General features: G+C 34.6%; 1 protein-coding gene across 1 annotated transcript in view; it reads right to left on the reverse strand.

Annotated features, from left to right (window-relative positions):
- The window catches only part of LOC149172057 (T-complex protein 1 subunit gamma-like), a 123,920-nt gene that overhangs the window by 9,956 nt on the left and 98,532 nt on the right, over positions 1 to 15,432 (reverse strand). The window contains 3 exon segments of the mRNA XM_089424190.1: positions 7,183 to 7,256; positions 7,924 to 7,995; positions 8,124 to 8,192. Of these exon segments, the coding sequence (XP_089280316.1) occupies positions 7,183 to 7,256; positions 7,924 to 7,995; positions 8,124 to 8,192 (215 nt within the window).

Genomic DNA, 15,432 nt, shown 5'->3' on the forward strand with positions numbered 1-15,432 from the left:
ACTAACCCTAAGACTAACTATGCTAAATATATCAAATATATGCTAACGTAAAATCTAAATACATAGACGCATGTAAAAAAAAGGAAACCTAACCAAAAATATTGAAAGGCATTTTTATTTGCAGGTTTGATGTGCAGGACGGGGAGAGCAACGTGAAGGCATTGGTGTTCACTGGTAAACACGACAGAGAGGCAGCAGCTCGGTGAGAAAAGGAAACGCGTGTGGGCAAGGAATATGATTGCGTGGAGTTTGAAGAGGAGCTCACGCGTTTTGCAGGCGTTGAGGGTGAAGAAAACTACGCTGGTTTGGCTAGTTGCGGGAAAAGTGACTCGACGGAAGAGATGCGGGTTTTCTTTGCAAGTTTTGCGTGAGGATGCAGGTGCAATCGATAGAATATGGAGATGATGCGGATCTGGCAGCAATGGCAACTTGGGAAGGGAACTGCGGCGGAACGGAGCGGTGATGAAGGGAGGCGTGAAAGGAAATGCGTTATATATATATATATATATATATATATATATATATACTGAGTTTTGTTTGCAGGTATGGCAGTGTGACGGGCCAGAGAAATGAGGACGAGGGTGCTGGAATATTTCCGCAAAGGGGTTGAGTATTGACTGCATGAAAAGATTTGGATGGTTCTGGCAACACGCTGGAGCAGAGGACGCAAGGCAAGACCACAGCCTCCTAAAAAATTTTGAAATTCCTTTGCAAATAAAAATAAACCCCAAGCAGCAAAACAATTTTGATAAACCATCAAATTTCCTCAGAAAACTAGAAAATCCGCTGAAGATTATCCCGGCTAGAAACCCTGAAAAACTTTTAAAATCTATACCTGCAACCTGCAATGGCAAAAACAGAACACCGAGAAGTAAAATGTGCCAAAAAACAAAACTGAAAACCCTAAAACCAGCTAAAAATTTACAATATTTACAAATTTTCGACTCTTAAGCAGCCAGATTTGTCAATAATCCACAGTAATATTTTCAGAATTTAAATTTAATGTGAGATGCTTCAGAAAACACTTCATGCATTCATAAAAAAAAAAATTCAAATGATAAGCCCGAAATCAAAACCGGCTAGGCTCCTTCAAAAACGCAATCCGGGAGTTGGCTGGTTCAGCGAAGAACTTCCCCTAACGCCCGGTAAACTCAAAACTAAAATTTCTTACACAGCTTAAAATCAACCATTAACATAGAGGGAGAAAATAATAGTAAAATCCAGATCAAATGGAGATACCTGCCAATATATTTCAAAATCTAAATTATCATTCCAACCCCAGAGATCAGACAAGATACCTGTGCCTAAATCAATCTTCATCAAGCTATTATCAATGGTTGAAAATAAAATTATGCAGAAAAATAAATCATCTTACAACACTTCCAGAAGAGTAACACCAGCAAGATTTTTAACCCCAAAGTCTTCCTTCATTGCACAAAAAGTGACTACAAGAGAGCTTTCTTTAGCACCAGACTCTCAGATCCAATCTGATCTCAAATGACCCCTAACACCCTATTTAAAGGAAAAATTCCCAACGGCTAGTTCGAGTGATCCATGTCAAAATGATCTCGACCATCGATGAAGATCAAAATCCGTTTTAATCTCATCCGTCGAATTTTTAAATGCATTTTAATACATTAAAAATTTGAAATTCTGCATTTATTTACTCAAAACTTTGACTTATTATTATTTTATTATTTTATTTTATTTTTTCAAATTTTTTTATTTTTTAATTATTTTTTTAATTTTTTAATTTTATTATTATTTTATCTATTTTTTTTAATTTTTTAATTTTTTTATTATTCATATCTTTCTATTATTTTTTTATTGTTGGATCCTCGAACTTAGCTTTTGGAAAAATCACCTAAGACCTAGGACTTGGGACTTATGAGGGGATTAAAACATTTTCTAACCCTCAAGACTCTTTACATCATGACCCAGGGAGAAAACCCATTTGACATAGACCACTCAGTTTTGCGACACAAATATAATCTGGCAGACCAAGCAATTTGAAATAACCTAACCAAATAATTAGGATTATTTCCAAATTACTTTTACATAGACTCGAAGCACACTAGGATTCACCTAAGATTCTAATGACAAAATCCATTCTGGCTTTGGGGTTAGGCTGAAGGAAAACTCTACCAATCATGGATCGATGAAACAAAAAACCCTCCGAAACATAGATTATCACTAGAAAATTAGGTTTGCCTAGGCAATTTACATACATGACTCAGATCTCCTAAGATTATTTACAATTTACACATGCAAACTGGGTTTACAACATAACATAATCAGGTTGACAATGACTGTCGAATGGCACGGACATGTCGATTAAGCACTATCCCTTTTGCGAAAAAAGGGGTGTACTGCTATGGGTAGTTGACACGTAGTGGTCACCACACCCAATTTTGATTTTTTTAATTAAATTAAAAAAAAAAAAAAAAATTATATAATTTTAATTAAATAATTATTATTTTTATTATTAATATGTAACTATATTAAAAATTATAATATAGTTTATATATAACTATATTAAAATTTATATAATATAGTTTGTAAATATCAAACTTATATAAAAAATTATGATTTTAAATGGCACGAGTACGACTTTAACATGTAGTGTATGATGGTCAACAGGAGGGACGACAGTGGAATTTTAATACACAGCGAGTTGAGGGTCAACAAGAAGGGCAGCGAGGTGTTGTTGGACTGAGGACAACGAGCAAGATGTGGCAGCGGATAGTGTTTGCAAAGAGGTGGCAAACAACAAACTCATGGCCATAGACAAGGTGTCGTCGGGGTAATGCAGTGTTGAGCAGCGGTGGGTGTTGGGACGGAGTGTAGGTCGGTTGTTGCAAGGTGGTCTACTGGCAGCAGAGTGGAGCAAAGGTTTGAATGTTTGTTGGGTTGTCGACTTTGGGGAGATGGCACACCCATAACAGAGGTAGTGGGGAACACTGACAGGGAAGGGAAGAAGAAACAGTGAATGGACTTCGCATAGCAAAGGATGAGCAGGGGTCACAGACAGCGTGAATGTGTAGTGAGCAACCATAGATGTGGAATTCGAGGCTCTGATACCACTGGAGCAATATATTTGTTCGTTGGAGTTCTAAAACGTTAGAAACATTTAAACTTGTATGCAAGCATGAATCATAGAGGTAGATGTGTAATTGTAGAAAGTAGTAGTTGTATTAATAAGATATGAATGGTGCTTACAAATCTTCAGGGCGGTATGCCTATATAGGCATTCATTGGCCAAGAAGATAGAATGACACAACTTTTGACCCATGTCTCTTCACAACTAATGAGACATTAACTAATTTAATTAATTTATTATTAATAATAATTGCTTATTTTAATATTTATTATTTAATTGATGTTTTATGAATATTCTTATTCATAACACATAGTCTCCGATAATAGGTCTTCTACCAAAGTGGGGCACATCTTGGCATCAAAATATATATTTCGTTCATTGATAAAACCATCACAACCATAATCGACTTCCAACTATCATAGTAAGTGGTTGAGCTTCTTGACATCCACCATACAATAGTTATAACACTATGGTTGAGTTAACTAGGAATCCTGGATTAGACTAGAGTAGGTGCTTAACCCAAGTCAGTTTGATTGGACTGAGTTAATTTAGTCCAAAGTGGGGTAAACCTAGCCAAGTCCAATCCCAAAACAATAAAGCCTGAGTTGCCCCATGAATTCTAGAAAAAATTAACTCAATCTAATAGGTCACCTCGTGGGCCTTGTTTGTAAAAGGGAAACACTCAACAAATATTTTCAAGGGGCAAACGGAAAATAATAAGTAGTTAGGCAGAGAAAGGAGTGAAGAAAGGTATTTGGGGTAAGGGGAAATTACAAATTACATAGGGTTTCCTAACAGCCTATAAATAGGCCTCTCTGTAATACATTTCAATCATCACATAGAATTCAGCTTCTGTATATATTCTGTCTGTGTTGGTTGGTCTGGTTTGCAAAGATTGTTCAGGAACTTGACTCATACAACCTTCCAAACAAAGCTAAAATTACTCACTACTAAGGATGCTATAAGATAACATAATTTTATTGATGTCCAATAAATGACCGCAGAAGTGGGTCAATGGGGAGTAAAAGGTACTTCTACAGTGAATAAAATGTTTGAGAGAAGAAGCCACTCCTAGGTAGTCCCCAAAGTAAGATAAAGAAAGCAAACAAAAAGGTGCAACCTCGATAAGTATCTAGCTAAGCTAATCACTGGGTCTAACTAAAACCAAACCCAAAGGATATATAATAGTGTCATAGGTGCAGTGATACAAAGTGAAAATCCAAGACTGCACATCTCAGTGTTGATCAAGAAAGGGAAAGAAATGAGGATGATGTCAAAGTATCCTGGTGCTGAAAACCAAGGTCGAACGAGGCAACCAGCGCACTGGCTCACTGTCGGATTTCTGAAGACAATTAGAAATGCATAACAGCCATTTTTAGAAATTAATACAACAAACATTATCAGACATAAACAGCATTCTTATTGGCTCAATCGTCAAGGAAGTGCTGACATACTATAATTTCCAACAATACAGTCAAGAAAAGGTAGATAGGTAAAAATGATATGCAGACAAATGACAGAAAGAGTGTCATATATCCTAGAATGGAAAAAATGTTCTTTGGAATCACAATCTAATACGATAAATAAAAATTAAGAAAACCACAGAACCGAGCGTGCCACATCTTAAAGAACGTTTCAATAATCTCAGAACATTTGAATTATCTCAGAAGTGTCATTGTATGATGACAAGCTCTAGAAATCCAATAGGCAAACTCCACAGAATTAGCTTCAACTACATATTACTATAACCAGCAAATAAATGTTTTTATTAGAACGTTAGTTCTTAGAGACCAATATGTTATATTTGATGCTTAAACGGGCCATGATTTTATAAAGTGAAAAAAGTATAGTGTGCCTGATCGCAAATATACAAATCCCTGGCTAGTCTAGCATATTAGCTGGAATAAATAAGTCAAATTTAGCTCAGAAAACTCACATGTGATAAGCTAAAAGAAATCAAAATACTTGGAGATTCTTAAATTATATAAAAAAACATAGCAAAGGGTCTTAAACAAGCTCTAAATGTTAACTAATGACACAAATTCAGTATCATTAATAAGCCTTCTAGCCACATTAAGCTCTAAAAGAAGAAATTATTGTATAACTACTTCAAACTGAATTTTGTGGTTATATCAGAATTTACATTCACCAAGTTTTGCTTAACCATCCAGTAACAGCTTCATTGCAAATCTTGCCCTTTGTCACTAAAAAAAACTGTATTCAACTTGCTAGAAGAATTCGATTGTGTTCTTAACTTTTTTATTATTTTCCAGTACAGCTGAGTTTTGAACATTTATCAAGCTAAGATTTCCAATGCTCCCAGACAGCAACAATGTTATGTAATGGTTTGCAGCTGTTAGTTTACTTTGCATTCTCATATTCTAGGGATATAGCGAAGAGAAATTCCAGCTGAACAGCTATTTAACAAAAACTTTGCATGCAATCATTCATTCATTTCTCAACCTCTTATTAGCATGATACTAGAGCATCAAAACACCATACTTTTGAGGCTATGGCCACAAAAGGCATCTATAAAAATATTTCTCGACCCACATACACATTTGTACTTGAAAAGACAGCACACATAATTACAACTAAGTATAGACGAAACACATATGTCCTTGAAAGATGGCAACGGTGGTCAGAGGCCTTTGATTACCAAAATTTCTTGTAGTAGTTATGTGACCTAAAATATGAAATTGTATTGGACTATTAACAGAACTGTAAGGTGATGTACATCAGCTGTTCTTTGCTGGGGAAAATCCCATTTTTTGTGTTGCAGCGGGTTTTGGATCAAAGGACTATAGCACCTGAGAAGTGTAATTTTTACTCTCACTTTGAATATAAATTGCAATTTATTCTTCGAAAAATAGTGTCCTTGAAACATGTTGAAATTGGCAGCTCATGAATGAATTTCCTCAAATAAAATAAAATTTCTGACAATTCTGGAGTGACTTTCTAAAATTAGAAAGCCATGTCTAGCATCTCAAGCATGACTTTCCAAAAATAGTAAATCACCTTGCATCAATTGGTAATCAAATATAAATGTTGAGAAATCACTTAAATTATCATTAATCAATCTTAATAGTTCAATTGTTGAATTAATCATCAATATTATCATTACCTTTATTATTATCCTTATGATACTATGACATTATTATTATTAAAAGGAACTTCAAGTCACCTTACCTTCATCACTTAATCACTTCGTACCTCTATGTTTCACATAGCACATAGTAACTAACTCTCTCTCTCTCTCTCTCTCTCTCTCTCTCTTAATGTATACATTTTACTCTCATTAAAGCCATGTCATAAAAGATTCTCTTACGCTTTCATTAATGCAAATGTCACTCTCTCCTATGCACTCATTAAGACATGGCATATTCCTGTTACTTACAAGTTACAATAAAAGCATGTCATAAAAGATTCCTCTTGCACCTCCATAAAGGCATGTGTACCTTCACTAAATGGCATATGTAACTCCTCCTCAAGCATGTGTATTGCTCCTTCATGACCAGAATGTGTTGCTCCTCCTATATATGTAAGAGGAGAGACTTGGAGAGTAAGAGCAGAATTTGAAGGTTGATTCAGTGTTTGCATCAGCTGTTGCTACCAGTGATCTTCATGCTACAGTTTGTTCAAATTTGAATGAACATGCTCATTCTCTTGATCTCTCATTGTACATTGTATCTCTGTTGAACAATTGATATCTAATAGAAGAAGAATCTGGTTGGTTTTTTCCCTGGTATTGGACCTAAGTTCTCTGTGTCTTATCTTGTTCTTGGTTGTCTTCAATTGTGCATTTGGTTTATGTTCCATCTACAATTGCTTAACTAATATTGCAACAAAAATAAGTTTTGGAATAAGTAATTGTTACAACATAGAACACCAAAATTTTAACATGACATAACCTTCGGATTTATTATATTGCCTCCCAATAAAGTTACAATAAACAATAGATTTTATCAATGCCTTGAGCACAATAGGCTATATGGAAACCACATAAAATAAGATAAGTAGCCTTGAATGAGACCAATCTTTACATCATTAAAAATGGCATACAAAGGTAAAGGTTTATTTACCGCGATGAGGTCTCCAAATTGACCAGTAAATTTTGTGCCAATACAGCTCTTAACCATTTTCAATATTGTAGGGCCTACAAAAAAATGTAACCAAGTAAGATGGCAATAACTGCATACAACTACTTGTATTCCAAGAAAGAGACGGGTTATATGAGAATTCAAAAACCACAGTATCAATTGTGTTCTATATGCACTATCAATAGTGTATTATATGTGTGAGACATTTCAACTGAAGGAGAATAGCCGGAATATTGAAGTAAAACCAATGGCCAAGAACAACTGCTGAAGGAACAGAAATTGAAAAGCACTTTCGATCACAAAACATAAAATCAATGGCTTACTAAAACCAACAGTAAATAATTCAACTGTCAGTGCTTCCCATCATAGTTGTCATTATCCTAAAATACAAATGCCAAACATATCACAACTGTGGAGAGAAACTAAGAATTTACATTCTGCACTTACATGTAATCAGTGCTTTCCATCATAGCTGACATTTTCCTAAAATGCAATTGGCATTCCTATCTCTACAGTGAAGGGAAACTAAATATTTTCATTTCTACATTTTCACAGAGAAATCGCCAATAAAATTAATTAATTAAATATAACTGAGAAAAACAGTGATATTTATCATATCATTGATAAGATCAATATCAATGATATCATAAAATAAATATCATTACTTTATACATATCAATCATAAAACGTCATTACTTGCTCGAGATAGGCCAATAAACTTACGGTCATTTACATCAATAGGAATAGCAATCTTGTCAAGAACAGCAATAGCATCCTCAAGAGCTTTACTGTAAGCTGCACAAAAAAACTCAAATTTACTTAACTGTACCTTCAGATAACTACAACAGATGATTTTTTTTTTAAGTTGACACTTGCAGAAATACAATCAAAGAATAAAACTTGACTTAAAACATGGGAGTTACCTCTGCAAATTACAGTAGGGTGATAAGCCTTGTCAATGAAGGCTTCAGCTACATGCAGCATCTCACCAGCTGCCAAAAGGAGTCAAATAGAAACAGAACTCAGCCATGACCAGAGCAAAATTAAATTATTCATCCTTTCAAAAGGCTAACTGAGAGCTCCAAATGATCTATTAAATTACTTAATTGCATTCTCCACAGCCCTTCTGTACTGAGGTTCTAGAAAAAAGTATGATAGGATATTTCTTAAAAGAAAAACAAGAGATGAGGCTTTTGAGCACGTGAACAAACTACTCCACAAGAATAAGCTATCCGTACTGAGATGGTTCCTAAGAGGCATTACAATAGCACCATAATTAGATCTTGCTCTTTCTTCTTCCTAATGATATGACATATTGAATATAACAAAAGGACTTACATATGCCATCTCATTTCCATGGCACTTGGAACGAACAAAGTTCATCCTTCAAGTTAAATACTCCAGAAGACTTGGAATATGTAGATTTCCATTGAGATACAAGAATATATCTAAGTTACCGGAAACGTCACCCTAATCTACCAAAACGGCGTTCCCCGTTTTTGATACGTTTTCACCCCTGAAACGCTGAAAAAACGGCTTAAATACGTTTTTTTATGGTTCCAATACGTATTCGATTTTTTACCGCCGTGTTTCAGCCGTTCTGATGGAAAAACCCTCCCGTTTTAAAAATTTCGATACGTTTCCGCCATTTAGAATACGTTTTTGCCAAATCGTAATACGTTCCAGGAATTTGTAAAACGTTTTTTAAAAACCTCAATACGTTTCATGCTGATGAGTTCGACGCCTGCCGGGAACAGATTTTATAAATTTTCGAATATCGATTTAGCTTAAAGTATAAACGATTTATTCTAATTTCTAAAGTTTAAACCCTAAACGACTAGCCGAGTTTGCTCATTTGCTGCCGCCGAGTTTGCTGCCGCCGCTGAGTTTTACAGTCACTGTAACTGTTAACAGCTTTCAACTTTCAACTGTTCAGACTTCAGTCTCCACTGTTCATGCCGCTAGTAGCTACAGCAGTTGCCAGTAAGTAATCTCATTACCTTACAGTAGTTTCATTACCATTATAACCTGTATAGTATATACCTCTATGCATTCACTGCTCTAAGAGTGGTACCGTAACGGCGTAACCATTCATAAGCTCGTAAGTTATACCGTAACATACTATAAACCATACGTAAATACTAAAACCCAATACGTAACTGTTAAAAATTTATGTTTGCTTTGCGCTCATGGAATCATGAGTTACAGCTTTGAGGGTATAGTGTGTTGTGTGTAAACTTTAAAGTTTAAACTTTAAAGTGCCTGCTGTATATGCACTGGAAGAACAAATGACTAGTCACTACATTCTATCTTCTTTAGCCCCTCTTGAAGTGCAGACTCCAGAGTCGTAATAGTCTAATAGACTGTTAATATAAGGTAGTCTCCTTGTTGTTGGTGCCCAATTTATGAGACATATATGAGATTGACAACTTTGCTGCATATTTATGGGTCAAATCTGCAAGTCTCACATGTCAGGAATACTCATCCAATGTAAGTAATAAGTATTTACTATTGGTTAACAGAAGATGGAACAGCTGCAATAAAAGTATTGGTCAACAGAAGATGGAACAGCTGCAATAAAGAAAAGTGAAAATATGTGAGATGAGATCAAATCTAGGCACATGTATCTTAGGAACAGACTGACTGACAGCCATTGTCTTATTGTGCTGAACCATGTTAAAGAATGATCAAAACTAAATAAAATAATAGGAAACTATTAGTGATGGTAAGATTGCTTACAAGTGTTACTGCCACAGAATTTTCATGGCATTCTGCAGTCATTTGGCATATCTGAATCGGTCTAATAATATTCTAATATAAGCTAGCTAACTGAAGCTATTTTCGTGTATCTATAGTTGTTGTGTTCCTTATACCCATTGTCAAACGCTGAATCAACCTGTTTTAGTAAATTTATTTTCTGCTATAGACTTGAGTAAGACTTAAGTCATGTTGATAACTTGATGTTTGAAATTTGAAACAAAAACTTGATGTCTGATGATATGTTGAAAGTTGAAAGTTGAAACTTGAAGTTGAAACTTGAATCATCAATGTTATAATAATGATATAATCGTTAATGATGATGGCAATGTTGAATGTTTATGCCATATGGCATATGTTGAAAGTTGAAACTTGAATTGATGATCATGAATCATGAATCATGATAGATCAATATCATAGATGATAATTTAGATTCTGAAATATGAATGGTAATATGAATTTTTTATTTTTAATATATATATATATATATATATATATATATATATATATATATATATATATTTTAAATTTTTATATATTTATTATGTGCCGTTTCCTGCCGTATCGTATCCAGATTTTTTGAAAATTTGCCGTATCCGTATCAAACCCCGTACCCGTATCCGTTCCCGTATCCGTTTTCTGGTAACTTAGGAATATATATTAAAATGTATGAATGAGAATGATGTTACAAATGAGAGTGAGGGCCCTGATTATATACTAGGCAGGTGCCTTTTCATGGAAAGTCATGTCCCATTTAGACATGCCTCTTCAAGACTAATTAGTAATTAACTAATCATTATTACAATTATCATCATTATTTATATTTAATATATTTTATTCATAACATTGCCTTCCCCTTCGAAAAGCTTTGTCCTCAAAGCTTGCTGATGAAAAAGCTTGATTTCTTTTTCTGTTTCGAATGTCTTCTCCTCATAACTGCCATCTTTGTTGATACAAGTTGATATAATCCATGGAGTGATATAAAATTGTCCAACAAAGAAAGGATCTGCCCATCCTAAATTGATCTTTTTTGGAATCTTTCGATTACTAGAAACTTGTGATGAATCGTTATAACTGCACTGAATTGTGCTCACTTCAATGTCCTTCTGAACATAAGTTTGTTGTTTCTGTTTTGAGAGATACAGATGTGCAGACTGATTGGAATGTCTGCTTTTGTGATTCAGATGTAGATAAGGAGTTTGTCTTTCCCTTATCATGTGTGTGGCAAGATTGAGACTTACTTCAAGTTCTAATGTCGTCGAGTTGGTTACAAAATCTTCACCTGGGTTTTTCATCGTTTGAACTGCAACTTCTAAGTACGTCCTTACTTCAGTTGGGTTTGGATTTGTCCTAATTGTGAGATTAATGGGATCTGTGTTTGTTTCCTTTTCAACTTGGATTGTTATGTCTAAAAACTTTGATACTTCTTTCGTGAGTAATTCTTCTAATTTGTTTTTTAATGATTGCATATAATCCTTAAGTTTCTTAATTTGAATGAGTAGACTTTGATTATGGTTTCTCCAGCGTAAGAGTTCTTTGGCTTCTGATTCATCCACCTTATTTTCAATGTCTTGACTTTTAAGCTTTTCATTTTTTAGATCTTTGATTTGTTCCAATAACCTTTGGTTCAGGGCTTTTAAGCGCAAATTTTCTTCTTCATTCTCTGATAGAATCTCGTTGAATTTCTTCTTGACACATCCCTTTTCTTCTTCTAATTTTTTCTTTCGTTCCTTGACTTCTTGACCTTCACAAGTAATTTTTGGCTATGGTCCCTTAGACGCAAAATTTCCTCATCTTTTTCTGTTAATTTTTGTTCCAGTTTTGCAAGTTTTTCCTCTCGTTCTGTCATTTGCATCAATACATCATCTTGACATTAACTAAAATAATTTTCCACATGTTGGACAATATAATTCGCAATTTTTATGAATCCAAGGATATTCAATGTCTATTATACAAAACGGACATTTAGTCCAAAATAATGATTGTTGTGTGGAACTCATCTTGACTTCCTTCATCATTTTCAAATTGGTCTCCATTTGTTCATCGAATATTAATTATTTTGTGTTGGTCCAAGAACTTAGGGTTTGTAAATAACCCCCTTTTTTTTTAATTTGTATAATTGTGTTTTTTTAACTGAATAATATTCTTTTTAACTAAAAAGAATAAAAAAAATTATCTTTACTAGTTCTTTATTAGTTTGTTTTGAATGATTTTTTTAATAATTTGGTTCATATTTTCTTTTGCAAAAAAAATGAATCTTTTTTTCCCTTTATATATATATATATATATATATATATATATATTCTATCTAACTTTTATTCTACTTTTTTTCTTTAAATAGATATAATCTCTTTTTTTAACCTTTAATATTTTTTTTACCTATTTTTTATTTTATTTTTTTTATTTTTCTATTATTATTTTGGCCAAAGGCTTGGCAATAAATGGAGAATCTCCCACCATATAACGAAACGCTTTGATTACAACGACAATCAAGTTGATGATGAGTTGATGGCCAAAGGTCAAGATCAAACAATGTGGCTCTGATACCAATGGAACAAACAAAGTTCGTCCTTTAAGTTAAATACTCCAGAAGACTTGGAATATGTAGATCTCCATTGAGATACAAGAATATGTATTAAAATGTATGAATGAGAATGATGTTACAAATGAGACTGATGGGCATGTTTATATTCTAGGCAAGTGTCTCTTCATGGAAAGACATGTCGCATTTAGACATGCCTCTTCGACGCTAATTACTAATTAATTAATCATTATTACAATTATCATCATTATTTATATTTAATATATTTTATTCATAACATCACTACAGTTATGAGGCCTAAATCTTTATGAATCACTTAATTAAGGATGTAATGATTTTGGATAACCTAAGGTTTGTTGACCACTTAGATGTCCACAAATAAATTGTCAAAGACTCCATGTTAAAGCACATCTCAAAGCATTCCATCATGGTCAAGGTAGACAAAATTTCAGAACTTCATCATCATCTTGCAGTGGATTGTCGACACTATGTATTCCAAATTCTATAGCCCTGAGGGGATATTGTGTAAATGATTCTCGTATGATGAAAAATTAATCATGTAACACACCTAGGTAGCTTAGGATTTTGTTCGAGCTTTCACTCTAGGGAGTTTTTTTGCTTAGCTAATTATTTGTGTTTCTTAACACTAATAATTAGTTGAGTTTTTCTCCCAAATATCCCCCAAAGCTAGAGTGAGGCTTGATGGTAAAGTCTTAGTTAAGTCCTAGTGTATTATTGATTTTTAATGTACCTTGGACAACTGGTTTCCCATGGGTTAGTCTCTACCTAAGGAAAAGTGTCCAAAATAATTCTTTTTCTAAGTGTGACTTTATAAAGTGAAAGTGACTTTATAAGTCGTTAAGTCAATGTTAAATTATAAAGCGAAAAGTAACTTTAGACATAAAGTACAATGTGGGTACTTTATTTAATGAGTGAGCTAAAAAATAAAAAGTGAGAATTAAATGCATATTTATTCTCATCTTTTGATCTAAATGAATTTGAGCCATTAGATCTTAGGGTTGCCTAAAAGTCATTTAGGGAAACAAAAGGGGGAAAAGAAAAGAGAGACTGCATTCATTCTTCATGAGCAGATTGGCGAAAGGGGGCTAAGAGCTGGAGAAAAGTTCTAAAGGAGAAATTTGTCGCAGCAAGGTGAAGGAGTGATTTTTGGGCAAAGTTGGGCATGGAAATCAAGGTTTAGAAGACAGCAGAAGGTACAATATGAACAACGTTGAATGTTGTGAGCTGCACACCGTTCAAGAGAACTTTTTGAAGAAAAAAAATTGTACAAACCGTACGGTACATTTTGTACAATTGTATCCGTAAATTACATATTTTCAGCGTCAAGTGTGCACAAAAATCAAGGCAAAGTGGGCACGGTTTTCAAGGAGTTTTGGGCTAAAGAGATAAGTTGTATTTCGCTGTTTTGTTTTGTCTGCAAATCTATTTTTCCTAAACTTGAAAGATAAATAAATTTGAAGAGCTCTCTAACAGGCTTTCCCTGGAGAAGATTGAAGGGGTTTTGCCTAGGTCTAAGTTGACCAAAAATCTGTGTGTATTTTATGTGGTGTTGGTCTAGTTATGTCCATATTCATTTTCAGCATGTGTTGACAGTGCCATGTGTTTTAATCTGAAAATTTCATTTCCAGAATTATATATGTTGAATGCATGTTTATGGGAAAGGGCATCTAATTGAATGAGAGTGATAAGGTGTTGGAAATTTTTTTAGTCATCAAATTTCAACATGTATAAAGTCGATGTTAAATACCATACTAGATCATGTATAAAGTTTCGCACAATTTTGTTGTGTCAAAAAGTCAATTTTTGTTAAATTTGGACAACTAGGTCCAAACTCCATGTTCTGATGCTCAGATTAAGAGGCTAATATTTTTGTTGGATTCCTCTTTTTGAGAGGTGTAAAATCCATATAAAAATAGTCTTAATCCGATGAGCAGAACTTATATTTTGAATTTATTATTCTTCTGTCCCACCCTTGTGATTATTGAGCTGGTTCGCCACTCATTTAATCTGTGCCCCGTATGCATCCTACCCATTGAGTTCAGGGCTCATGGGAAGTACCTCTCATTTGGCCAATGAGGTGTGGAAAAGCTAGAGACTATTAGCAAAGACTGATGGACGCATCAGAGATTGCCGTACTCTCTATCTAGGATGGCATGGTCCAACCACTTGATCTGGGATCAAGATTTGTGAGGTCTCGGACCTCTGGACTGATTATGTCAGTCGGGGAATGATGTCTTTGTGACTGACCCACTTCTGTTCTGAAATAAAGAAGCCAGCAAAGCAAGTTTCGGCGGGATGACTCACGATGTTAATTGCACTAATAGATGGAGTTCTCCCTAGTTGAGAGGGAGTGTAAAATCCATATAAAAATAGTCTTAATCCGATGAGCAGAACTTATATTTTGAATTTATTATTCTTAATAAATTATATGTGCAAAGGTCAGCCAGTTTTGTAATGTAGGCTCACATGCCCAACAGAGGTGTCACACACCCTCATTGATGGATATATATATACAGGAAAAGTTGGAGAGAATTTGAACACAACACAACTCACATCTTCCTCTCTCATCCTAAAAAGTACGAGCTACCTGGAGGACGAATTTCAGCCACACGTGGGAAGGACGAAGAGGATTTTTCTGCTGCTAAGGTTTTCTGCTGCTAGGGTTTCTGCTGCTAGGGTTTCGCAGAAGTTTGACCAGCGTTGACTTTGGTCAACGCTTGGTCCAAACAAGCTGAAAACTTGTGGGAGGTTCGATTTTTGAAGGCCATACTACCTGGCACAAAAATCGAGGTCAAAGGGTTGACCGTTTTGCTGCTGCGTTGACTTTTAGCTTGCTGCCCCTGCGTTGACTTTTCAGGACAGCGTTGACTTTTGTAGAACTGACTTGGGTTGACTCATCTACTGGTTGGAGG

This window comes from Pinus tabuliformis, chromosome 4_2 (assembly GCF_031772625.1).
Source record: "Pinus tabuliformis cultivar Carrire ecotype Pingquan chromosome 4_2, CPIR1, whole genome shotgun sequence".
NCBI classification, from domain to species: domain Eukaryota; kingdom Viridiplantae; phylum Streptophyta; class Pinopsida; order Pinales; family Pinaceae; genus Pinus; species Pinus tabuliformis.